At 42.3% G+C, this 27,318-nt stretch overlaps 1 protein-coding gene across 1 annotated transcript in view; it reads right to left on the reverse strand.

Annotated features, from left to right (window-relative positions):
• Positions 1-22,284, reverse strand: part of USP44 (ubiquitin specific peptidase 44) — a 29,777-nt gene extending 7,493 nt beyond the window's left edge. The window contains exons 1-4 of the mRNA XM_055118265.1: positions 22,160-22,284; positions 20,124-20,161; positions 10,978-12,457; positions 115-310 (exon numbers count right to left, since the gene is read on the reverse strand). Coding sequence (XP_054974240.1) covers positions 115-310; positions 10,978-12,387 — 1,606 coding nt within the window. The 5' untranslated portion in view covers positions 12,388-12,457; positions 20,124-20,161; positions 22,160-22,284. The remainder of the gene's footprint in view (positions 1-114; positions 311-10,977; positions 12,458-20,123; positions 20,162-22,159) is intronic.
• Positions 22,285-27,318: the final 5,034 nt, after the last annotated feature.

Raw genomic sequence — 27,318 nt, forward strand, 5'->3', positions numbered from 1 at the left:
ATAACCTTTTTTAGTAAATTTTTTCATAACTACTACTGAAGGACTTTCACACTTCTTCTGGTTTGTGCTTCACTTTGCTAATCTTAGAAAAACAAGAATATGGTGTCTACTCACAGTTGCACTCATCACATACATAGACTTTTCCTTCTAAAGCTTCAGTTTCTGTGAATTTGGCCAGCATTTCAGTAACTAGGCATGGCTGAGAAGCAACATCTTTTCCACTGCATTGATATCTTTCTGGAAATTCCAGTGACAAGTCCCAGAAAGGTTCTATAGTATTTGATTTGTTGTCACATGCAAGACATGTAACCTGCAAATAAAGATATTTAATTCTGATAGCAATTCTAATGTGAACATTTACTCCTTTCTCTCCAGAGAGATAGTACAGGGGTTAAGGCATTTGTCTTATATGCAGCTGACCCCAGTTTGGTTTTGTTTACCACACATGGTCCTCCAAGTCATACTATGGGTCACTTCTGAGCACAGAATCAAAATAGGCCCTGAGTACTGGTGGATGTGACCCAGCACCCACCCTACCCCAAAATACACTTACTTCTTTTGCTAAAGGTTACTGTCAATAAATAAGCTTTTCTTCTGAAAATGTACCATCAGAATTTTGAATTACCTACTTTATATTTCATATAGGGAACTTTAATTTTCATTTTTCTTCCAAAAGACTTTGTTTGGGGTCAAAGAGATAATAGAGCAGTTAGGGCATTTGCCCTGCACACAGCCCAACTAAGGTTCGATCCCTGGCATGTCCAGCACCTCCAGGAGAATTCCTGAGCACAAAGCCAGGAATAACCCCTGAGCATTGCCAGGTGTGGCCCCAAAATAACAACAAAGAAGACTGTTAACTTAGCCTAGTAAGCATTGGTAGGCTTTTACCATAGTAAAAAACTCAGAAAGCTGATAGGGCATTAATTGAATTTGAATTTAGTTTTTAAAAAACACTGCCATCAATATAAGTGGATCAACATGGGTCGTATCATGCTAAGTGAAATGAGTCAGAGAGAGGACAGACATAAAAATGACTGCACTCACTTGCAGAATATAAAGTAACAAAATGGGAGACTAACACCCAAGGATAATAGAGATAAGGGCCGGGAGAATTCTCCACAGCTTGGAAGTCATCTCGCATGCTGGGGGAAAAGGCAGCTGGCATAGAGAAGGGACCACTAAGTGAATGATGCTTGGAGGGCTTGCTCGGGATAGGAGATGCGTGCTGAAAGCAGATTATAGATCAAACATGATGGCACTTACTACCTGTACTACAAACCATAACACCCAAAAGGAGAGAGAGAGTAAAAGGGAATGTGCCTGCCACAGAGGTGGCGGTGGGGGTGAGGGACGGAGGGATAGAGCGGGAGGGATACCAGGAACATTGGTGGCAGAGAATGGGTATTGGTGGAGGGATGGGTACTCGATCATTGTATGACTGAAATGTAATCATGAAAGTTTGTAAGTTTGTAACTTTATCTCATGGTAATTCATTAAAAAATACAACAACACTGAAATCAGGAAGAAGGCTTAAAGTGCTAGAATACAAGTTTGCATGTGAAGGTTCTGGGTTGGATCCCCTGCACTTTGGTCCCTCAGTGCCACCAATGTGGCACCAAAACCAAAAATATACATTAACATGTTTAGACTGACTGGAGGTTCTTCAACTTTACTGATTTTCTCTGCCCAAGTCCTCTTAGTCTTGATAAGGAAAATTTTCAATGTAGATATAACACAAATGTTGGGGCCAGAGAAACAGTACACTAGGCAGGGTTCTTGCCTTGCACTAAGTCAATCCAGGATCATATCCCTACCACCCCTGAGCCTACCAGAAGTAATACCAAATGCAGAGCCAGGAGTAAGCCCTAAGCACAGCTAATGGATGTATCCCCACCAAAAAAATAAAAAGCTCACCAAATAAATATCCCTATATTAAATTTTTCACCTAGAAATAGAAAACACAGGCTGAAGTAGTAGCATAGGAGGTAGGGAGCTTGCCTTGCTTTGCTATTGACTCATTTGATTTCACACTACATATGGTCCCGAGTTCCCACAAGGAGAGATCTCTGAATGCAGAGCCAGGCCTAAGTCCTGAGGATCTCCGAGTTTTAGCCCACAAACAATCAAACAAACATGGAGCCTGATAGACAGTACAGGAGGTAAGGAGCTTGCCTAGCATGTAACCTAACCCTGGTTTTATTTCCAGCACCATATATGCTCCCAGCACAACCAGGAATAAGCCCTGAGCACAGTCAAATGTGGCCAGAACTGGAAGGGAAAAACAAAAAGGAACCACAAGATTATGAAATGGTTTTAATAATTTCCATAGGAAAGACAGTCACTGGGAAGGGAATAAATATTGAATTTCAGTGAAGAATTCAGCAGGATCTAATGCATAAAATTGAAAAAAAAAGACTAGAAAGCTAAAACAACACATGGTAAGAAATATTACTGGGGTGGAAGAGTGGCACAGTGATAGAGCTCATGCCTTGTATGCTAAGGTCCTGGGTTCTATGCCTAGCAACAAAAGAAAAATATTACTAAGTTCTTTCATATAAGCTACATTTCTGAAACAAAAAAAATGACCCCTCCCCCCACCAAAAAAGAAACATTTCTAATTTTATAATTAATAAACTACCACAAAGGAAAAACCAACACTCCTGGTATTAAACCTGGGAACTTATTAGGGGTCAGGGTCTTAGTCTTTGAGGCCAGTTTGTTGAATTTAAAACACAAAAACCCATTCCAGGATCAGAGAGACAGGACAGGGATTAAGCTACCTGCCTTATATCCAGCCAATCCCTTGGTTGATCACTGGCACTGCAGTGCCCTGAGCACTGCTGTGTGTGGCGCTCTCTGATGGTTCAGGTCAGCTCGCTCCAACTAGGTTCCCCACTCCCCTCAAAGAAGTGATCCCTGAATCTGAATCTTCTGAGATAACCTATTCCCTAAGACAGTTTATTAGATATTCAAAGAAAGGAAAGAAAAAAGTTGACAATTTTTACTGATTCCTTATTTATCCATGAAGAAAAGAAAGAAAACAAATATGCACAATTTTAAAAAAAAGGGTGACTTACTGGAATGAAATTTGTCACCAACTACAAAATATTTGACTAAATAACAACATCTATGAGTCTGTCTTAGTGATTACTAGAAAAAAAAGTATCAATACAATAATGGAAAAATCAAGTTGTTTACAAGTCAATAATAGGTGAATGGTTAAATGCTATGGGAACATGATGGACATTGAAATATAGAGGAAGAATAATCAAATATTAGAAAATCTCATTATTAAATTTTTTAAAGGCAGAGAATTCAACATGACCAGTTATTAAGTTAAAGAAGAAGAAAAAAGACAAATTTAAAATGACATTGTTAGGGGAAAATAAATAAAAATGATAAGAATTTCTGATTAAGCTTTGGAGCTATGGCATTTATTTAGGCTTCTTTTGGTCACCCCTGGCTATGTTCAGGGGATACTCCTGGCTCTGCACTCAGAAATTACTCCTGGTGTTGCTCAGGGGACCATATGGGATGCCAGAGATCAAACCTGGGTAGGCTATATGGAAGGCAAAAGTCTTACCCTGCTATACTATCAATCCATCACCATGTTAAAGTTTTAGACAGTTCATCCCTCTTTCGCTTTTACAAAAAGATGGTATTTGAAATCACAGTAAGTGTACACCAAATACATTCAACTACAGTGACATCATTAAGTATGTCCCTCTGGGACAAAGTTCTCCTCTTGTCTCTCCCTCAGGAAAAAAAATATATTATTAATCCAAAAGGCTATTTTTTAATTCCCATTTCCCACACACAAAAAGCCTTGATACCATAATCTAAAACTACTTCCAATGATTCACGAATATTTTTAAGAGTTGACTTCTTTATACACATTTATAATACCTATCCATTTTGACCCGGAAACAATAGTTCTAAAATCTGATATAAAAGGAATGTATTTTATTCTCTTTTGAGGCCACAGTCAGTGGTGCTTGGAGAACCATGCAGTGTTGGGACTGAACCTGGGGCATGCTTTGCAGGTATATACTCCAGGCCCTTGACCATCTCCCCAACTTAAGTTTATTTCAGCCTTCACTTTTTAATTCCTCAAGATGAAAATAAAATTTTTTTTAAATGGTGGAAGCAATAGTATACCAGGGAGGGCATTTGCCAACCTGAGTTCAATCCCCAACACCCCAGGCAGTCCCCTGAGCACTGGCAGGAATGATCTGTGAGCTAAGCCAGGAGTAATCCCCAAGCACTGCTGGGTGTGGCCCAAAAAACAAAAAGAAGAAGTGGGGGAAACCCAACAAGCCAGGGCTGGAGAGATTGTTCAATGAGCTGGAGTACACTGCAAAAAATCTGGGCTCAATCCCAGGCACAGCATGGTCTCCCAAGCATTGCTGGGAGCAACCCCAAGAACACAGTGGGTGTAGACCCTGAGCAATACTAGGTATGGTCCAAAAACCAAGATCAAAACAAAGTTGAAAAACAACCCATGCTGCAGCTGAAGAGAGTACAACGGGTAGGGCATTTGCCTTTACACGGCCAACCGAGATTCAATCCATAGCATCACATATGGTTCTCAGAGCACCACCAGGAGTCATTCCTGAGTGCAGAGCCAGAAGTAATACCTGAGCATTGCCAGGTAAGGCTCAAAAACCAAAACCAAAAAAAACCACTCACACTTTCTTAGACAAATCAACCAGATAATCAATGAACTGTCACTGTCACTGTCATCCCGTTGCTCATCGATTTGCTCCAGCGGGCACCAGTAACGTCTTCATTGTGAGACTTGTTACTATTTTTGGCATATTGAATACGCCACAGGCAGAGCAGACTTAAATGAGAAAGCCAGAGTTGGGTTTTTTGGGGGGTTGTTTTTTGTTTTTTGTGGGTTTTTTTTCTTTTTTTTCTTTTTTTTTTTTTTTTGCTATGCCTGGTAGTACTCAGGATTTACTCCTGGCTCAGCAGTCAGGGATCTACTGGTGGGGGCTCAAGGAGTCATATGTAGTGCTGGGCTTAAACAGAGTACTTCCAAGAGTGATTTCCTAAGCACAGAAACAGTTGTAAGCCCTAAGGGAAAAAACCCTAAAACATTAGAAGGCTAAACAATATGCAGTTGAAGAAGTATTGGGCAAATTAAATTAATAAATCCTGCTCACATACCAGATTTTTTTTGGAAGGGCAGCAGTAAAAAAGCAGTAAAAAAGAGGAGGTTGAAAGGTTGCTCTGGGGATGCATGTGGTGTTGGAATATGGACAATAAAAAACCATCATTAATAGTACTATAAATCAGAGTACCTTGATGAAGATATTTTTGCTAGAAATATGAGAATGTAGATATGAGTTATCAGTACATATCTGTAACAACTAAAGCATACTAAGGGCCTGGAAAGAGAGAGAGAGAGAGAGAGAGAGAGAGAGAGAGAGAGAGAGATAGTATAGCGGGTAGGCCATGTACCTTGCACACAGACAACCCAGGTTCCATCTCCAGTACTTCATATGATTCTCATGAGTGATTCCTGAGAGTAGAGCCAGGAATAAGCCCTGAGCCCGCCATCCTCAAATACTATTAAGTTTGTAACAATACACCCTTATATCAGGAAACAAGAAAAAGTTCACGTAGAAACTAACCTCACAACTTAAGAAATTAGAAAAATTAGAACAAAAGAAGCCCAAAGTTGGGGCTGGAATGACAGCACAGTGGGTAGGGCATTTGCCTTGCACTCGGCCTACCTGGGTTCAATTCCCAGCATCCCATATGGTCCCTGGAGAACCGCCAGGAGTAATTCCTGAGTGCATAGCCAGGAACAGTAACCCCTGGGCATCGATGGGTGTGACCCAAAAAACCAAAAAAAAAAAAAAAAAAGAAACCCAAAGTTAAAAGAATAAAAATTAGAGCAGAAATAAATAAATAAATATGGAAAAAGAATATATAAAATATCAAACCAAGAGCTGGTTCTTTGAAAAAATAAACAAGATTGACAACCCTTAAGCTAGACGCATGAAGAAAAAAAGAAAAAAGCCTTCATAAGTGAATCAGAAATAAAAAGGCACAGTTAAAACAGATGCCACAAAAATACAAAAGATCACAAGACACTATTATGAATAACTTTATACCACTAAACTGCAGAACCAAATAGAAATGAAGTTTTAGAATCACACAACCTCATAAGACTGGATCAGGAGGAAAAGGAAAACTGAATATACCAATTACAAGCAGAAACTGAAATGTCACTGTCAATGTCATCCTGTTACTCATCGATTTGCTCAAGTGGGCACCAGTAACGTTTCCATTGTGAGGCTTGTTGTTACTGTTTTTGGCATAGCGAATATGACATTGGTAGCTTGACAGGCTCTGTCGTGCGGGCGAGATACTCTCGATTGCTTGCCAGGCTCTCCGAGAGGGGTGGAGGAATCAAACCCAGGTCAGCTGCGTACAAAGGAAGCGCCCTACCATTGTGCTATCGCTCCAGTAACTGAAATTCTCCTAGAAACAAAAGCAGGGGTCCAGAAAGTTTCACAACTTGGTTCTATCAAATCTTCAAAGATTATCTCTTGTCTTCAATTTATTCTAAACAAACAACCCTGAAGAAACCAGCATTCTTCCAGTTTGGGGGCTGGAGAGATAGTATAGTACAGCAGGCAGAGCTCCTGCCTTGCAAGTGGCTGTGACTGATGTGGATTCAATCCCCGGCATCTCTTATGGTCCCCCAAGCACTGCCGGGAGTAGTTCTTGAGAGCAGAACCAAAAGTTATCCCTGAGCATTGTTGGGTATGACCCCCCCAAAAAATAATCCTTCCAGTTTCTACGACACTAACATTACCCCGATACCAAAAGGAAACAGAAGAAAACTATAGTCCAAGAACCATGATAATCATAGAAGTAAAGAACTTTAATACAGGGGCCAGAGCGATAGTACAGCAGTAGGGCATTTGCTTTGCATATGGCTGACCCAGGTTGACTCCCCGGCATCCCATATGGTCCCCCAGGCACCATCAGGAGTAATTCCTGAGTGCAGAGCCAGGAGTAAACCCCTGAACATCGCTGAGTGTGACCCAAAAAGAAAAAAAAAACTTAAATACAATCTTAGCAAAACAAATTCAACAATGCAAGTGGGCTTACTCCACAGATGCAAGGATAGTTCAACAGATGCATAAAGTAATGTGACATACCATATCCCTAATAAAAGACTGTGATAAGATTCAACACTCAAATTGTAGAAACATACTTCAATATAGTATAAAAGGTATATAAGAAAACCAGAGTTAACATCTTAATAGTGAGAAATAAAAACAATTTGCTAAGATCAGGCACAATACAAGAATGTTCACTATCACCACTATTATTCAACATAATATTGGGAGCACTTGACTATTGCAGTTAGGCAAAAGGCGAAAAAAAGGAACCAAATTGCAAAAGTGGGTAAGCTATCACTATTTGCAGACAATATAGAGAACTGAAGTGATACCCACCAGAAGTAATTCCTGAGCACAGAGCCAGAAGCAAGCACAGAGCCAGGGAAACCACAGAACATGGCCAAAAAGACAACAAAAAAGAACTATTTGAATAAATGAAAACAGGAAAGTGACAGACTATACAACCAATATACAAAAATCACTTGTATATGCAAACAATGAACTAGAAGACAAAAATAAATAACAGGGATGTACAATAGGTATGGTGGCCAACCTGGGTTCAATACCCATTATTACATATGGTCCCCGTAAATGCCATGATTGATCCTGAGCACCACTGGGTGTGATGGGAGAAGGAAGGAAGGAAGGAAGGAAGGAAGGAAGGAAGGAAGGAAGGAAGGAAGGAAGGAAGGAAGGAAGGAAGGAAAGAAGGAAAGAAGGAAAGGACGGAGGGAGGGAGGGAGGGAGGAGGCAGGAAGGGAGGGAGGGGAGGGAAGGTAATTGGGACAGGAATAGGGAGGAAGCTATGCTCACAATTATTTGAGAAACAATCAAGTCCCTAAGAACCAATGAGGTGAAAAAATTATACATCATAACTTTTGATTCCCTATCAAAAGAAACTGAATACATGAGGACAATATTCTATGTGGATTGAGATAGTTTTATTAAATGATTATCCTGCCCAAAGCACTAAACAGATTTAAACAAATTCCCTATCAAAATTCCAAAATCATTCTTTAAGAGCATTAAAATATTACTGTAATGTGTACAGAGGGTTGGAGCGATAGCACAGCATTTGCCTTGCATGCAGCTGGCCCCGGTTCGATTCCTCCGCCCCTCTCAGAGAGCCCGGCAAGCTACTGAGAGTATATCACCCGCACAGCAGAGCCTGTCAAGCTACCCATGGCATATTCAATATGCCAAAAACAGTAACAATAAGTCTCACAATGCAGACATTACTGGTGCCCGCTCGAGCAAGTCGATGAGCAATGGGATGACAGTGACAGTGACAATGTGTACAGAACACCATAAAACATGCACCAATAGTGAAAACAATTCTGAGAAAAAAGAGAGAGGAGTCATTACCTTCAAATTTTCTACAATAAAACTATAGTAATCAGAATGGTGTAGTACTGGAATTACAGTGGATTCTAAGACCAATGAAGTAGAAAGGAGAATTCAGAAGTAAATCCTCATTGTATGGAAAATTAACTTATAATAAAGGAGCCAAGAGGATAAAATGGAAAAAATTTCTTCAAAATATGTTAGGAAAACTGTGTAGTCACATGCAAAAGACTAAATCTGAACCACTCCCACAATGCACAAAAATTCAAAATATGTTAAGAAGACCTAACATATTTAGAAGTTAAACCTAAATCCAAAAATTATATGAAAGAAAATACGGCAATAATATTCTGTGATATTGGCTTCAGTGGTGCCTCCAGTTATTTGGTTCCACTGGCAAAGGGGGGCGGGAATGTTAAATTATACAAATGGGATTACAGCAATCCAAAAAGCTTCTGCACAAAAGAAACTATCAAAAAGAAACTATCACTTCCAAAAAAAAAAAATTACTGGGGCTGGAGCAATAGCACAGCAAGTAGGGCATTTGCCTTTCACGTGGCCAACCCGGATTCGATTCCCAGCATCCCATATGGTCCCCTGAGCACCACCAAGGGTGATTCTTGAGTGCAGAGCCAGAAGTAACCCCTGTGCATCGCCAGGTGTGACCCAAAAAGCAAAAATAAATAAATAAAATTACTAAAACAAAAAGATACCTTACTGAATGGCAAAAAATATTTGCAAATCATACATATCAAAACACAGTAATAAAAAAAAAACACCACATCAAAATGTCTTCATCCAAAGAAGACATATAGATAAACAAGACACGGGAAATGTTCATCATCACTGATTATCAAGGGAATGCAACTAAAAATAATGACATATCACCTCACACTTGTGAGAGTGATCTATTAAAAAAGCAAAAACAACAGGCAAAAGGAACATTCATTCATTGTTGGTGGGAGCATAAGGTTGTTACACCTCTGGAAAATATAGAGACTCCCACAAAAAAATTAAAAATAGGGCCAGAGAGAGTACAGCATGTAAGGCACTTGCCTTGCACAATGCTGACCCAGGTTCAATCCTCAGCATCCCATATGGTCCTCCGAGTTCTCCAGGAGTGATCGCTGAGCACAGAGCCAGGAGTAAGCCCTAAGCACCACTGTGTGTGGCCCAAAATGCAAAAATAAAAAAATTTAAGGGGCTGGAGCTATAGCACAGCTGGTAGGGCGTTTGCCTTGCACGCAACTGACCCAGGTTCGATTCCCAGCATCCCATATGGTCCCCTGAGCACCGCCAGGAGTGGTTCCTGAGTGCAGAGCCAGGAGTAGCCCCTGTGCATCGCCAGGTGTGACCCAAAAAAGCAAAATAAATAAGTAAATAAATTTTTTAAAAAATTAAAATAAAATTATCATAAAACCAGCAGTTCCACTCCTTGGCGATCAAAAAACAATATGTGTATATATATATACATATACACATATATATATGCACACCTATGTTCACTCAGCACTATTTACAGTAACTAAGAACTAGAAACAACCAAATGCCCCATTACAGAAGAATGGATAAAGAATTGTGGTATTTAAGGGCCAGAATGGTAAGTAGAGGAGGTAGGGTGCTTGCTTTGCACAGAGCTGACCCAGGTTCAAACCCCGGCATCCCATATGGTCTGCCAAGCACCACCAGGAATAATTCCTGAGTGCAGAACCAGGTGTGGTCCCAAAACAGACAAAAAGAGTTGTAATATTTGTACACAATGGAATACTCAGCTATAAGAAAAGATAAAATCTAGGACATGGATGGAACAGAGGAGTTTTGAACTATGTGAAATAAATCAAAAAAAGATAAATAGGGGCTGGAGAGATAGCACAGCGGGTAGGGCGTTTGCCTTGCACGCAGCCAACCCGGGTTCAAATCCCAGCATCCCATATGGTCCCCTGAGCACGGCCAGGGGTAATTCCTGAGTGCAGAGCCAGGAGTAACCCCTGTGCATCGCCAGGTGTGACCCAAAAAGAAAAAAAAAAAAAAAAGATAAATAAGGGATAATTTCACTGATATGTGGTATGTTAAGAAATAATGCAAGGAAATAGATACTGTCCCATGAAAACAAACCCTTAAGATTCTGTCACAGAAATGAAGTGACCAAGTTAGGGGGAAGTGGGTTGAAAGCATCCACTGGACTGTGGTGAAGGAATACTGACACTTTGTTAGCAGGCACTATACCCCTAAATATATATAAACATTCACATTTTGTGAGGGCCACATTGGCAGTACTCTGGGCTTATTACTGGTTCTGCACTCAAGGATCACTCTTGGCAGGGCTCAAGGGACCATATGAGGTGCCAGGATCAAAACTGTTGTTGGCTACATGAAAAGTAAGCCCCCTACCTACCTGCTATACTATCTCTCTCCAGCCCCATAAACATTCACATTCTTACAAAGCAATATTACCCCTCAATGAAAGATAAAATTAAGGACTCCATACCTGACTAAGAAGTTGTCCATGAAAAATATTATTTACAACATTCAGAACCTGTTTAATAATTTTCCTTTGAGAAGTGGGGATAAGAGCTGGTAATCTGGTACCCGTTGTCTCCAGTTCATGTTGTACTTTATCCAAAAGTTCACAGAGAAATTCCTGAGCATCTTGTTGGGCATAGCCACGAAATGCAGGAATTAGTCTCCACACTGAATGCAGCATAGCAAATGGTGAGACCAAGGCCCATTTTCCGGACCACATGACTTGAAACAAAATATGCAGTTCATGACAAAGAGAAATGTACTGTGAACTTGGCTCCCTCGGTTGAATAAGTTCCATCTTTCTATTCTTTGTGGCTCCACCACTTAGTCCTAATGACAGACTTGGATGTCTGGAGCGCACAGAGCCTGTATCTTGATATTCATTCACTTGATATACTGTCTCTGTGATTTGTGGGTGCTTGTAGGATGTTCTTGTCTTGTCACTAGCTGTCACAGCTAGCCATTGGTTCAGATCAAGTTTCAGAAAACACTGCCGAAAAATAAGTAAATGACTCAACACCTGAAGAACAGAATTCATATAACAAGTATTACCTAGATTTCTCAATCCTGTTACACCAGGAGTTACTACTGGCCTTCGTTTTATTGGGGAGTCAGTGGCTTTTTTAAATCTTACAGCTGCTGAGGTAGATATTATCTCTTTTGCTGGTGATGCTGGGCTTTGTTGTGGTACTTGAATAGGAACTATTTCTACTGTGGTGGACTGAGCCAGACCTTGCAAGCGTAAACTCTTTCTTGGAGGCACACTTTCCAAATCTGCCTTAAACTGATGCTCTGATTCTTGTCTTCTTTTCTTCACTTCTTTTTTGACTATTACTTTTTCCTGAAGTTGCTCTTCTTGCCTTTTTCTTCCTTGTTCAAACCACGTCCGAAAGATTTTACCCATCAGTATCCTTCTCCTGTGCCAAAGAGCAGTGTACATCTGGTCTTCATTCTGCAGCAGAGTTTGGGTGCCATCATGTAAGAAATAAGACTCATCACTTGTACCCATAGACCGTAAAACTCTTCCACTACGAGTGGTGCAGTGATAATTTTGACTTTTGATTGCACTTAAGGTACTTCGTAGTAACTTCAGATCTCCAGTTGCATTATCATTTAGAACATAATCATCACAAAGATAACAGAAAATATACATCTCATTCACCTCAAATGCAACAGGATGGCTGCTTTCTTGAAAGTGCTTGAGTGCATGCTCTTCAATATATCTTCCACAGGCAACATGAGAACAGCTAAGGCAAGCCCAAATTGACTCAGTTGTATTGCAGTCTACACAATGCCATTTCTGAGGGTTGAGGATAGAATGGTCTTGAGCAAGCCGCAACTGCCCAATGTGTTTGCAATTATCCATTGTTAACATTTATTTAGTCTAGCTGAGAAATACATAATCCAAATAAGTCTCTGTTCACAATACTTGCAGCATCTGAAAACTAAACAGAAAAGATTTTTTTAATGTAAACAGGAAGTCAACGTTATGCTTTTTTTATAAAGTATTTTTCTAAGAATTTTATAAATTTGCATCTCATGCTCCCAACTATAATAACCATCGTTAACTAAGCTGTTAAGTGGCCTTCTTTAGTCATCCACTGTGCTTTAAAAGAATGCCTTTCTCTTTGGGGGGGCGGGGGGAGGGTGACACAGGGCTTTTAAAACTGTTTTCTGCCTCCACCTAGTGGTAAAGAATAGGTAGTGACCATTTTTCTCCGAATCAAAATAAAATTGGACATTTTTACCCAATCGTGTAAGGGGCAGTTTTAAAACTTTTAAAAATGAGAATGAAACCAGAGAGCTCGTAATGGGCTGGGAACATACTTTGTATGCAGGAGGTTTGGGTTTCACCTCCCAGCACAGCATGGTCCCCAGAGCACAGAAATGGGAATAGCCCCTGAAGCCCTAAAACAAAACAAAAATTGGGTCTGGAGTTACTAAATCCTAGCCCCTGTGGCCCTAAAACAAAACAAAAACTGGGTCTGGAGTTACTAAATCCTAATTGTAACAGTTGTTTCTTTTTGGCCACATCCAGCCATGCTTAAGGCTTACTCCTGGCTCTGTACTCAGGAATCACTCCTAGCAGTACTTGGGGGACCATATGGAATCAAACCCAAGATAAGTGCTCTAGTCACTGTACTACTCCGGCCCCATAAAGCCTAACCATAATTTTAAAGCTCTGGGTTTTTTTTTTTTTGTGTGTGTGTGTGTGTTTTCTTTTTGGGTCACACCCGGCAATTCACAGGGGTCACTCCTGGCTCTGCACTCAGGAATTACCCCTGGCGGTGCTCAGAGGACCATATGGGATGCTGGGAATCGAACCTGGGTCGGCCGCGTGCAAGGAAAACGCCCTACCCGCTGTGCTATTGCTCCAGCACCCAAAGCTCTGGTTTTGAAGCAGTAGCAGCTTTGAACAGCCTCTAGCAAATATCTGTTGTTTGATTTGGGCAAACACCTTAAGTTCTTTTTCTAAACTTCATCGATGAAGTGGAGAACATACCAACTTCATTGAATTGCTGAAGGACTGAGTTCACATTTAATGGGCACATAGGAAATATTTAATAGTTTCTATCATGAACAAAACATTCATTTAAAAAAGCCATACTAAATATTTATCATTTTTTGTTCTATCTTGGGGCTATACCTGGTGGTGCCAAGGGGCTATTCCTGATTCTGTGCTCAGGGGTGGACTCCTGGAAGTGCTTAGGAAACCATATTTGGTGCCAGGGATTTGAACTGGGATCAGCCACATGATGTAGGGCAAGCACATTACCTATCTCCCTGGTCCTACCATGTCTAACACCCATCTCTGTCCCCCCTCTCCTGGAACAGAAATATCCTAATTCCCATCCTGGGGTAATAAATAATCAGTTTGTTTCTCTTCCCTTGTCAATAATTCAACCCACTGGATCCAGGAGACAGTCCAGGTTAGAGGAGGGAGACACAAAAGTGTATGTGTGTGTGTATGTGGGATGGTGGGGGGGAGGCAGGATACAGGATTTTTCCACTGTCCTCTAAGGCCAGAAGTGGGAAAGAAAAAAGGGCAGAGCAAGACACGTATTTTCCCAAGGACAGATGGTGGTTGGAAACTGCTGCACAGGGAAAAAAACTCAGCCAAATGACTAGTCACAGTAGTAGTAGGAAAACGGCAGTCCACAATAAACGGTGGCTTGTAGACCCTTTACTCCATCCTAAGGAACTGGGTGCACTAAGCATTCATATGTCTACTGAAAACAGATCCTGCCTCAGAAGTTTCAATCAGGGAGGGATAGCGGGATAATTAAAAGTCACTATAGGGGCCAGAGAAACTGCATATCCAGTAAGGTACTTGCATTGCATGCGGCTGACTTGGGTTTGATCCCCAGCACAGCATATCGTCCCCCAGCCCCACCAGGCATGATCCCTGAGTACAGAGCCAGGACTAAGCCTTGAGCACAGCCAAGTATGGCCCAAACTGCTGGCCCCCCAACCCCCCTCCCACACATACATGTCATACTAGCAGACTGGTTCAGATGGGAAAGATACAAAAATAGGTTCTGCTGTTTCTTATGGGGAACCTCTGCATTTCAGTACAAGAGGAAACGGGCAGCAATGAAGCTGTGGCAGAGGGAGGAGACCAGAGAAGGTTCATTCATTCATGCATCTCTACTTTCCTGAATGACTGTGAAGCTTTCAAATCAGGCTTTCCATTTCATTAGTGAATCAGTAATGATATGATTTTATAACAAAACTGATTTAAGGGGTCAGAGAGAGAGAGAGGGAGAGAGACAGAGCGAGAGAGAGAGAAAGAGAGAATACAGCAGGTAAGGTGCTTGCCTTTCATGCAGTCAACTTGGGTTCTAGCCCCAGCACCACATATAGTCTCCCAAGCTCTACCAAGAGTGATTCCTGAGCACAGAGCCAGGAGTAAGCCTTGAGCACTGCTGATGTGGCCCAAAACAATTTTTTTAATTAAAAAATATAATACACCTAACTAATCTTTCTTAGGAAAAGAGAACAAATAAATTCTCGTACTAGATGAGGGCATATAAGCAAATTAAAAAGCAGAATATAAAGTGGATGGTAACATAATTAATGCATACATACGGTCAGATCCACATATTACCTGAAATAAGCTTATACTATCTTGGGAGGGGTGTGGAGAATTATGTGGTTCAAGCCCATGGCCTCACACATGCAATATGTTAGCTCTGTGCTACTTCCCTAACCAACATGTTTTATTCTAAAACACACACACACACACACACACACACACACCAACATAAAAAAATTATTTTTTAAAACTAAGCAATGTCTATGGGATTTTGACCCTAAGACTTACTGATCAATTAAAGTCAGGAACTTCTGCTACAAGTATCTAAAACTGAAATCTCATTAAGAAGAAATAATTACTCTGGAGGCAGAGGTAGTACTGGAAGGTACTATGTGTTATGCAAGAACCCCTATCAGTAACATATTGTAAACCATAGTGACTAATAAAGCCAGGTAAACCTGGGCTGGAGGCAATGTGGGGACATTGGTAGAGGGATGTTGACACTGGTGATGCGACTGGAGTTGAAACACTGTATCCCTAAAGCTCAATCATGCATACTTTTGTAAACCAATGTGCCTCAAAATTTTTTTTTCAAGCAGTGATTAGGACAAGGAGACAGCTCAATGATCTGGAGCACATAGCGCATGCTCTGCATGCAGATCCTGGGTTCAACTTCCAGCACCAGATGGTTCCCTAAGTACTACAGGGAGCAAATGCTGAGCACTGATCCATGAGTAGCCCCAAAGAACTATTGGATATGGCCTCAAAACAAAAAAGCAGTGATCACAAAACAGGTAAATTGTATAGTGGTAAAGCATATGCTTTGCAAGTAAGAGATTTAATACCAAGATTTGATCCCGACATGACCACACATCCACCCTCCTACACCCCCAAAATCAGTGAATGACTAACCACAAATGAAAAAAACTATTTTCAAGGCCAAAGAGATAGCATGGAACCTCTGTATAGGAGTAATGGAGCTTGTCTAACATGTAGTCAATCCCGGGCTGATTCCTGGAATTATCTATACTACTCCAAGCACCAACAGGAGTGGAATGATCCCTGAGAACAGAGCAAGGAGTAATCCCTGAGCACTGCCAGGTGTGATCCAATCCCCCAAAATACTTTCATTTATTTAAATACACAATTAAAACTAACATAAATTTTAGGTTACAGGTAGAAAGTTGTGGAGAATGCAGAACATTCCATGTAGCATGATCACCACTTTAAGGTATTTTCGTTTTAGGGGTTTTTTGGGGTTTTTTTTTTTTGGCTTTTTGGGTCACAGCTGATGATGCTCAGGGGTTACTCCTGGCTCTGCACTCAGGAATTACTCTTGGCAGTTCTCAGGGGACTGTATGAAATGCTGGGGATCAAACCCAGGTTGGCCACGTGTAAGGAAAACACCCTTTTCATTGTACTATCACTCCAGACTCATCACTTTTAAGTTTTTAGGGCAGTAAAACATGAATTTTAATGGGTATCTGTACTAAGCAATATGCAAAAGTAAGAATATTTTTGGTTCAATTCCACTCTATTTTGTAAATTATTTTTTAATCTCTGGCATCCCATATGGTGCCCCAAGCACCAGCAGGAATAATTCCTGAGTGCAGAGCCAGAAGTAATCTCCGAGTATCACTGAGTATGGCCCTCCCCATCCCCAAATGAGATGTTGCAAAGTGAAGGAAAAGAATTAAAGCCATTTATATTTTAGAATCTGACTAGGTATTAAAACAACATAATTATAGTCTATTAAGAAGCTCTCCCTTTTGACTGCACTCATTTGTGGAGTGTAGGGTAGCATCACATGAGGCTTACACCCAAGGATGGTAGATGCAAGGGCCAGGGGGACTACCCCATAGCTGGAAGACTGCTTCATTAGCGAAGGGGAGAAGGCAGATGGAATAGATAAGGGATCACTCAGAAAATGATGGCTGGAGGAATCAGCTGGGATGGGAGATGCATGCCGAAAGTAGATAATGAACCAAACATGATGACTTCTCAGTGTCTGTGTTGCAAGTTATAATGCCGAAAAGTAGAGAGAGTGTATGGGGAATATTGTCAGCCTTAGAGGCAGGGGGAGGATGGGAAAGGGGTGTATACCCGGGATATTGGTGGTGGGGAATGTGCACTGGTGGAGGGATGGGTGTTTGATCATTGTGAGATTGTAACCCAATCATGAAAGGTTGTAACTATCTCACAGTGATTCAATAAAATTTAAAAAATTAAAAAAAAAAACTCTCCCTTTCAGGGGGCTGGAATGATAGCACAGCAGGTAGGGCGTTTGCCTTGCATGCGGGTTCGAATCCCAGCATCCCATATGGTCCCCTGAGCACCGCCAGTAGTAATTCCTGAGTGAAGAGCCAGGAGTAACCCTTGTGCATCGCCAAAAAGCAAGGAGTAACCCCTGTGACCCAAAAAGAAAAAAAAAAAAGAAGCTCTCCCTTTCAGGGCCAAGGAGTTCCCCTCTTTTAGGAAGATTGCTCAAAGGGCTGGGGCACATGATTTGCATGTAAGAGCCCTGGGTTCCATTCCAGCAATCTCAATATCTCAATAAGCACAACCAGCACCATGAGTTGTGAATCCAGCCCTATACCCTCAAAGGAGAAGTACCCCCAGCTTCTGTAGCTCATACTTGACAAAATAATCAATATGTTATCCATTTTCTGAAATTCATAGTCTCTTGCAAAAGCAGTTTATGATTATTAAAAAGGGTTGCTCCAAAGTCTTAAGAGACCACAAGATAAATCTAAACTTCTTAACACTGCATTTGAGAGCCTTCAAATTGTGGTTACAATACATACTTCTCTACTCTAATCTATAGCCAGCCATTTTTTACACATCTTTTGTTAAGATGTTTTTATACACAAATGACCATACTGTGAATAAGTTGAATTTTTTAAGCTTTTCATAACTGGAATAATGAACTTTTTTCATAGGAAATGGATGAGTACATTCTAATTAAAGTAAGCTATAAAAGTACCGCTGGCCATAAAGTAGAATAAATAAACTGTGTCACAGTCACCATCTTTATCTCATTAAAATTCTCCTGAGACCTCCCAGAGGGATAGATATAAAAGCATAGTCATAAATAGACCTTTAAGCAAAGATAATTTTTGTAAAGGAACTTCACAAATTTTCTTTTAACAGTACCAAATAACCCAAACAGATCCTCTAAAAAACTAAGTGTAGGAAAATCCATTATTATTTTTCATAAGAGGAAATGAATAACTTCAATAGGAAGTGGTCTTTTCATGTATTTGGAAAGGAATGAAAATAACTTTGTTCATAAGTAATTAGGGCAAACCGTACCAGTTCTTTATAAGCTTTTTTCAATTTTCCATTTCTTTCATAGAACCACTACAGGACTATGTCCTCTTAAGAGCTGTTTGCAAAACGTCAAGGGTCAAGCATAGTGTCTGGTACACAGAAGAACATTCAATATTTTTGAATGAACAAATTACTGAACACACACACACACAATGGTCTCTCCAGCTCTCCCCCCTCTCTCTTAGGTATGCTATTATGTCTATTATTTGCTACTGAACCTCTCCCTGTCAATCATGACTTTATTTCCTTTATATCCCTAGAAAGGCCCTGATATTCTTTCTTCCTTTAGAGATATCAAATGCATAATTGCCCTGCTCTTGCTTGAAAATCCTGATTAAAAAATGAAGGATATCATTTCCACCTGGGCCTTCTTTAACTCTCTAACACACCTTTCTTGAAGGATTGGGACTGAATATAGTCTATGACCTAAAAAAAAAAAATCAAGTAAGTTGGCAAGTATTGCTCACCTATCACTGCATACAACTATCGAATTCATGGAATAAATATTTACCATTAGCATCACACCATCATACTGACAAATCATCTGGCTACAGGGAGCTTTAACAACAGGGCAAACAAAAGGACTAAGCACTCATGGGTCCAGTAAATTAAGTGCAAATATTATGTATAAAAATGCCTAGACTGGCTAACCTTCCAGCAAATCATTCATATCAAAGGGTGTGTGTCAGTTTTGGTCTTTTGGGCCACAGCTGGCTATACTGACTCAGGGACCATATGTGGTGTTAGGGATGGAACCTGGATAGGTTTCATGCAAGGCAAGTGGTGCTTGCTGCACCATCTCTCCAACTCATTCAAAGTGTATTGTTGAACATAGTTTCTTCCTATGCCATGTAAAAATTCTTGACAAAGGTCTGGGTTTTTTGTTGTTGTTGTTATAGCCTGCAATGTATACCAAGGGTGTACATTAAACCAGGGTCACATGCAAAGCAATTACCTTAACCTCTGTACTACCTCTCCAGTTCAGTCTTTTTAAAAACTTTTTCTTTTTTGGACACCACTGGTAGTGCTCAGAGATCACTCCTGACCGAATTCAGGAGGACCATATGTGGTACCAGGAATCAAACCTGGGATGACTGCATGCAAAGCAAGTACTGCCTCTCCAGCCCCAGCAAAGGATTTTTTTGGTTTCATTTTTGTTTTGTTTTGCAGTACAAAGGATCAAACCCACCCCACACATTTAAGGCACAGGTTCGACCATGTTAAAGGCATATGTTTATAAGTGATGTGTAAAAAATCAAGCATTGTACAATAATCTCAATCTGTGCCAGACAACAGCTATTTGTAGAATTCCTTAATTACTTGTCAACTATTTAGGCAAAGCCTAACCGCATATTTTCTATCTGGGTTCACCTTCTTACACTGTGCTCTGGCCTCTCTCAAATAGCTCTCCAGAAGACAACTCTATTACAATCTGGTAACCACCTTTGTTCTGCCTAAGGAGGAGGAAACTTCAAAGCACTTCTTTTTTTGCAAAAATGGTGCCCTTGTCTCTACCTCACTACCATTCAAAAACCTAATTCAAGAAACAGAGTTCTGATCTATGGTAAGCTGTATTCAGGTTTTTAGGGGGTAATACAATACAATGAGACTCCATCCTCAAACCACCCAATAAGCAGCAAATCCTCTTATGTGCCACCAATAGTATAGATATAAATTAAATATGTGACTAACATTAATTATGATTCAAGTGTATAGAGAAAACATTTGGTAGAAGATATATGTACCTTATTCCTTTCTTTTTTTGTAGTGCAAAAAGAAAAATCTGTGAAAAAAGGAAGCAAAGGTAATTAAGCTGAAACAATACATATTATTTAACCCGAATCTTCAAATTTTCCATTCCAAATACTGTAAAAGTTAACTCTAAATCATGCTAAAAACTGATTCACTTTTCACTTAAATGTATTTAAAATAAAACAACGGGGAAGTAAATATTTTGTATGAAAAACAAATTGAAACATTTCAACTTTCTACAATGTGTGGACTTAATTTAATATCAAGTATCTAAATTTCTGAGTTATTTACAGTGATAAATAGCAGATTAAAAAACTACCATTCATTATATAAATCAACAGCAAATATATGAAAAACTAGACTGTTCACGTCTATGTGAAGCTAAATGAGCCCAGAAAATCTCTTTCAAATACCGAGAAGCCAAATTAAGGATAAAAAGATTAGAGTTCCAAAATACAAAGTTTTTAACCTCTTTCAAAAAAAAACTGAATATTAAAATCTCACTGAGATCATAAAATACTCTTCAACCATGCTTAACTCATGTTTAGCATGAGCTTGATGACTGTGAATAGCCAATTCTTTTTCCTTGTTTACGGGTACGCAGGTTTTTAAAGAAGACTCAAAGCGGAATTCCAGGCACAATGTTACTACCCGCCGCTTCTTACCCCACAAGCAGCTACTTAACCGGTAATAAGGAATTCAAGTGCAGGGCCTGGAAGTCGAATTTCCATGCTAATTTCACAGCTCCGTTACTCGCCAGATCTGACAATTAAGGTTTCAAAGTGGGGGGAGGGGCTTGAGGGCGCTGCGACTCTCCCCCAAGGGCTGCTACAGGATTTTTCATTTCCAAAACTGAAAACCGCAAGAACGTAACCGGTCATCCAGTAGAACTGATAACTGGCTCGAGCTTGCAGTTAAAACCATCGCGTTTCACTTTCTTTTTTAGCGGGGTGCCGGGCGAGGGTGGGGGTGGGGGGAAGGATTCAACCACCTCGAAAACTTGCAAGGCATCTCTGATCAATCATCTCCCGGTGACATTTTTCCCCCCCGCACCGCCCACCCCACCATGTCCCAGAGGAGTGTCGCTCTAGTCCCAGTCCTTTTCCTGGGGGGCGGTGGTGGGGGGGATCCGTGGGGCGGGGGATGGAGCAGCAAGAGAAGATTCCCAACGCCCGAGAGTCTCGTACCCGCAGCAGGTGCCCGCCGCGCTGGGGGCAACCCGCGCGGGTGGATGGGGAAGGCGGGGGAACTCGAACCGCGGCTGCTCTGGGCAAGGCACCATCCCTCGGGGGCTGCGGGAGGCTCCCGGGGGCCGTCAACAAGAATCTCGGGGCGGGGTGCGGGGGGTAGAACCCGGCTTTCTAATCCCGACCGCGCCAACTCGGCAGAGCCGCCTCAGCCCGCGTCAGATTCGCGAACCCGTCCTTCCCCGACGCTCGGGAACGCGGCTCCCAGCCTGGAGCCCGCCGCGTCTCCTCCAATCTGCCCTCAAATTCCCAACCCTTGTCCCGCCTAACTCGCACCCCCTGGCCCGGGAGTCCCCGCGCGGGGTGGCGACCCGCTGCCCCCCTCCCTACAGCCCTCACCCCCGGGCACCGGGGACGCGGCTCCTCCCGACTTCCTGAGGTGGCGGGTGTGTGTGTGGGGGTTGGTGTGTGTGGTGGAAGTGGGGGGACTCAGCAACAGGGGCTGCCCCCCGCACCAGGACACCGGGCAGCGGCCACGCACGACCCACCGAAACTTCCCAGACGCGCTAATTCTAAGTTCGCCGGCCCCGCCGCCGCGGCGCGCCCCTCAGCTTGCTCCCGGGCAGTCGCTCCGCAGCCCCCCGCTCCCTCCCGCAGGACGTCCCAGCGCCCCGAAGCGGCGGGAAAACGCCGCCAGGTGCCTCCCGGCCAGCAGAGGCCGGGGTGGGGGGGGGTGGCAGTGGGCGCGGGGGGGGGGACGTTCTCTCGTCCGACGTCCGCTCCCTCAGGGAGTCTCGCTTCGACAACCGCCGCCGCCTCGCGTGCCCCTCGCGCACACTCACCAGCCGGAGCCGGGGCGGCCATCTTAGCGCTCGCCCCAATACCCACTCCCCGCCCCCGCCCCCCGGTTCGGCGGCGGCCCGCGGCGGCAGAGGCCGCGACGGCCCGGTGGGGGCGGCGAACGTCAGCGGTGACGCCGCGGCAGGCCCCGCCCCCGGATCTGGCCCCTCCCCTGTCCCGCGTTGGCCCCGCCCCGTGCCTTGGGGCTGTGGGCGGGGCCGCCTCTGCCTGGCGGGACCTCTGGTGAGCTGCCCGGGGGAGCGGTCCTGAACCCGGGAAAAGCGCCTCCTTCAGAGAGCCCTGCCCAGGAGCCGGCCGCCCGTCTTGGGGGGGATGGGATGGGGAGCTGGGGCCCGGCCCCGAACTCGGCGGCGTCAGGGCATGCGGGGATGGTCGCTAGCGCTGCCCGCCGAGCTAGTCGCGGCTCTCTGCAGGCGTGCTTCACACCTGTGGGGGGGACCCCGACGGGAGGGCCTGTGTTTCCAACGAGCTCGGGAAAGGCAGTGATTGCTCCTAGGCGTCGCCTCCCCGTCCCTGGATCTCGCCGACTCACACCATCGACCTGTGGGGCAGAAACGCGCCCCGATTCTGTTGTCTTCCGAGAGGGCGCGGTCGAAATGACCCCAGAAGACGCTGTCTTCCTTAAGGAAACAGCTGGGTGCGCGCGCTCAGGCGGCCGGGATTTCCTCAGATTTCTTCCAGAATGGGAAACTTCCTGAGAAATAAGATTTCGGGGGCACGGAAGGACACATCTGTCTGTACAAACTGCCTTACATGAGGGACTGCAGAGTAGTACAGCGACTAGGGCATCTGATCCAGGTTCGATCCACGGCGTCCCATAGCAACCTGTCGCCCGACCCCCAACACCGCTAGAGTAATTCTTCCTCCGAGCACCTCTAGGAGAAATTCCGTACTGCTAGGAATAATTCCATCCCCCAAACACTGCTAAAGATAATTCCTGAATACAGAGCTAGGAGTAATCCCTGAGCATCGCCGCGTGTGACCCCCCCAAACAAACGAAAACCCCCCTATTCCCCCCAAAACCCCACTCCTTTACCTGAAAGGGTCAGTTTCCGATAATGATGCTCAGTCAAACAAAATAAAACGAAGAAGGAAGCTAGAAAAGAACAAAAAGTGGAAAGATAAGATAGTAGGGCGGGCAGGAAGTTTGCCTTGCACGCGGCCGACCAGGCGACCAGGGTTCGATCCCTGGCACCCCATCAGGTCCCCCGAGCCCGCAGGAGTGATCCCTGAGCAGAGAGCCAGGAACAAGTCCTGAGCACCAATAGGTGTGGCAAAAAAAAAAAAAAAAGGAAGAAAGGAAGGAAGGGACGGAGGGAGAAAGTCGTGCCTTCAAGTCTACCGTAACACGAAGATATCGAAGCATTAGTATTAATCGGGCTGTGATTTTGTGTTCAGCACGGAGCTAATTCTATCTACTCTACTACCTTGTGGGGAATCTGTGAGGGAAAGGCGCCTTCCTATCTTCCTGGGTGCTTAGGGAACGCCGCAAGACAATGCGCAAAGTTTAAAACGTGCCAACGGGGTCCGAGAGTTTGCAATAAAGAAGGCAAGCTCTAGCTTTTTGTATTTCCTTTAAATCAGCAATTCCACCTTGGGGAATATTTTTAAAGGCATGATCTCCCCCTTCCTCCCCAGTGCACTATCCGTAGGTTATTGTTCAATCAACAAAAATTTGAAGGGAAATCTGTCTTCACGAAAGGGAAATGGCCAATTAACAGCTGGCGTGTTAACCTAGGCCATTCTTATGCAGATGACAAAGTGGCATGCATCAGTTCCTTCTCTTGAAAAATCAATTCCTACTTTTTAAAAATATCAAATCCATGCATTGTTTTACCTCATCTCAGAAAAGTCGAAGCTTTTTACCTTAAGAACCACAAAGAAGAGCCTCCTCTTCCCATCTTTATCCACTGACTTACCTATCTCCTTTCTCAAAAGCTGCCTTTTCCCAATCGACCCTTTGATGGCGTGGAAATCAATCTCCTTCTGTACCCCTACCCCCGTCCACCACTACCACCATCACCACACTACAGTCACTTCTCACCTTTAAATCGCGCCAGATGTTTATTTGCTGAGTTCTCTGCAACTTTCACTGCAGCAAATCATTACCGTCAAACTCTGTCAGAGCTGGCCCAAGCTCTCACCTCCTCCAAACGACTTTCCTAGTAAGGAGCGGGCTTCCACAGTCCCCTCCCCCACCCCCACTAGGACATTATTATGCACTCACAGCTTTTGTTCTGAGTTCCGAGCCTGGTTCTCTCTCTTTGCATAGTAACCTCTTTGGGGGGCGGACTGTGCACTTGCTCTATTTGTATACCTCGCTACCTCCCTTAGTACCACGCTGGCGCAAAACACTCCTAAAATGCTGATTGAATAAACGAAAGTAGAAATTTCCTCCCCTAATATGGGGTGGTGGAAGCAAGGTAAAGGGTATTTCCTTGTTTCTGAGGTCCCATACTGGGAGAAGTGGCAATTTGCCTTTTTCCCAAGGAAAGCATTTTCTCAAATAAAATTACATTTTAATGACTGAAAATTCTGAGGCTACGTTTGAACTAGGTACAACACAAGCAGGGTTGTTTTAGTATCCTCAGAGGAAAGTGAATGAATTAAAGGAAGACAAAATACTTCAAGTCTGTGAGCCTGAGAGCTTTTTTGTCTTTGTGTGATTGTTAGAAATTTTGAGTGCAGTCTTAGATGGATCTGAGAAATAGTTTACTAATCCTAGTTGTAGATGAAACAATTGATGAGATTGTTAACTTTGAGGAAACTACTTCCAAGAAATTTCAGTTTTGCAGACTGAATATTCCTATGGAATGATTTTAAAATTATTAAAGATTTGTTTGACAGATGTTTCTTTGAGCACACAATGTTCTTAGCACCTTCCTGGGTGCTGAGATATCCATTGCTTTGACATCTTCATGTGTTTTAAGGATATAACAGATTGAATGGAGAAAGTGAATAAAATACTGGAGAACTCAGGCCTAAAATTTGATTCAAGTGCTGCACGTATTATAATTTTCTAAAATGAAAATCACCAGGGAAATTCAACTTTGTGGTATGTGAAAGGAGATAAAAGAGTATTATTCAAACAGCAAATAGAAAAATATAGTTTAGTGTGTAGAGAGGACCGAGCAGGGAAAAAATGACTTAAGAATTGTCTTTTTAAGTTCCAAGAAAGAATGAAGTGTGAGTGAGAGTTTAGGATGTGGCTCAGCAGTAGGGTGCAAGCCGCTTTTCAGCGAACTAAAAAGGAAAAGGAAGAAAGAAAGAAAGAGAATGCATGGTGACTGGTTGGTAAATGCAAATTGGAAAGTAGATGGTACTAAAGCTGATTTCCTTGTAAAGGACCATTATTGAGTGTTTATTTGGAGGTCTTGAGGGACTCTTGTACCTTGGCAGTGAATTTCCGATGTCTGCCTACTGGAAACAGAAAGTGAGCCCAGAATTTGGGTGTTCTTGGGAGCAAAATTGTGAACCTAGTCACTTTGTCTCTCCATTAACATCCCCCTTCATCCTCCTCAATTTGGAAGGGATCTGCAAGCTGCTTGGGCCCAGGCCTCCATCTCTGTCTGACTATGCAGGCAGGCTTTTCTCTCTTAACTTTCCCTTTTGTTCTAGGACTCAGCCCAAACTTTTTCTCTTAGGATACTAATGATCATGTAGTAAATTGACCCACTTATAAGTTATTAATGTTTAGTAAGTTTTTTGGCATGTCTATTTAAGACTATGTTCTCTGGAAGCCTCCTGGAAACACCTACAGTATATATTCTTTCTTCTTTCTTTCTTTCTTTCTTCTTTCTTTCTTTCTTTCTTTCTTTCTTTCTTTCTTTCTTTCTTTCTTTCTTCTTTCTTCTTCTTCCTTCCTTCCTTCCTTCTTTCCTTCCTTTTTTCCTTTCTTCCTTTTTTTCCTTCCTTCCTTTTTTCTTTTCTTTCTTTCTTTTCTTTCTTTCTTCCTTCTTCCTTCCTTCCTTTTTTCCTTTCTTTCTTTCTTTCTTTCTTTCTTTCTTTCTTTCTTCTTTCTTCTTTCTTTCTTTCTTTCTTCCTTCCTTCTTTCCTTCCTTTTTCCTTTCTTCCTTTTTTCCTTCCTTCCTTTTTTCTTTTCTTTCCTTTCTTTTCTTTCTTTCTTCCTTTCTTCCTTCCTTCCTTTTTTCCTTTCTTTCTTTCTTTCTTCTTTCTTTCTTTCTTTCTTTCTTTCTTTCTTTCTTTCTTTCTTTCTTTCTTTCTTTCTTTTCTTTCTTCCTTTTTTCCTTCCTTCCTTTTTCTTTTCTTCCTTCCTTCCTTCCTTCCTTTTCCTTCCTTTCTTCTTTCTTTCTTTCTTTCTTTCTTTCTTTCTTTCTTCTTTCTTTCTTCTTTCTTTCTTTCTTCTTTCTTCTTCTTTCTTTCTTTCTTTCTTTCTTTCTTTCTTTCTTTCTTCTTCTTTCTTTCTTCCTTCTTCCTTCCTTTCTTTTTCTTTCTTCCTTCCTTTCTTTCTTTCTTTCTTTCTTTCTTTCTTTCTTTCTTTCTTTCTTTCTTTCTTATTCTTCCTTCCTTCCTTTTTTCTTTTCTCTCTCTCTCTCTTTCTTTCTTTCTTTCTTTTTCTTCTTCCTTCCTTCCTTCCTTCCTTCCTTCCTTTCTTTCTTTCTTTCTTTCTTTCTTTCTTTCTTTCTTTCTTTCTTTCTTTCTTCTTTCTTTCTTCTCTCTCTCCCTCTCCTCCCTTCCTTCCTTCCTTCCTTTCCTTCTTCCTTCTTCCTTCCTTCCTTTCTTTCTTTCTTCTTTCTTTCTTTCTTTCTTTCTTTCTTTCTTTCTTCTTCTTTCTTTCTCTCTCTTCCTTCTCTCTCTTTCTTTCTTTCTTTCTTTTTTCTTTCTTTCTTTCCTTTCTTTCTTTCTTTCTTTCTTTCTTTCTTTCTTCTTTCTTTCCTTTCTTTTCCTTCTTCTTCCTTCCCTTCCTTCCTTCCTTCCTTCCTTCCTTCCTTCCCTCCTTCCTTCCTTCCTTCCTTTCTTTCTTTTTCTTTCTTTTCCTTTCTTTCTTCCCCAGGAAATTGCCCCTGAGGATTGAGCCTTGCAAACCCTCACACATGCAAAGCAAACACTCTACCATGGAGCTATATCCCAGCCCCTAAACAGATATTTTCTTAAATCAAGGCTTTTGTAAGCATACACT

The sequence above is a fragment of the Sorex araneus genome, chromosome 10 (assembly GCF_027595985.1).
Source record: "Sorex araneus isolate mSorAra2 chromosome 10, mSorAra2.pri, whole genome shotgun sequence".
Classification (NCBI taxonomy): Eukaryota; Metazoa; Chordata; class Mammalia; order Eulipotyphla; family Soricidae; genus Sorex; species Sorex araneus.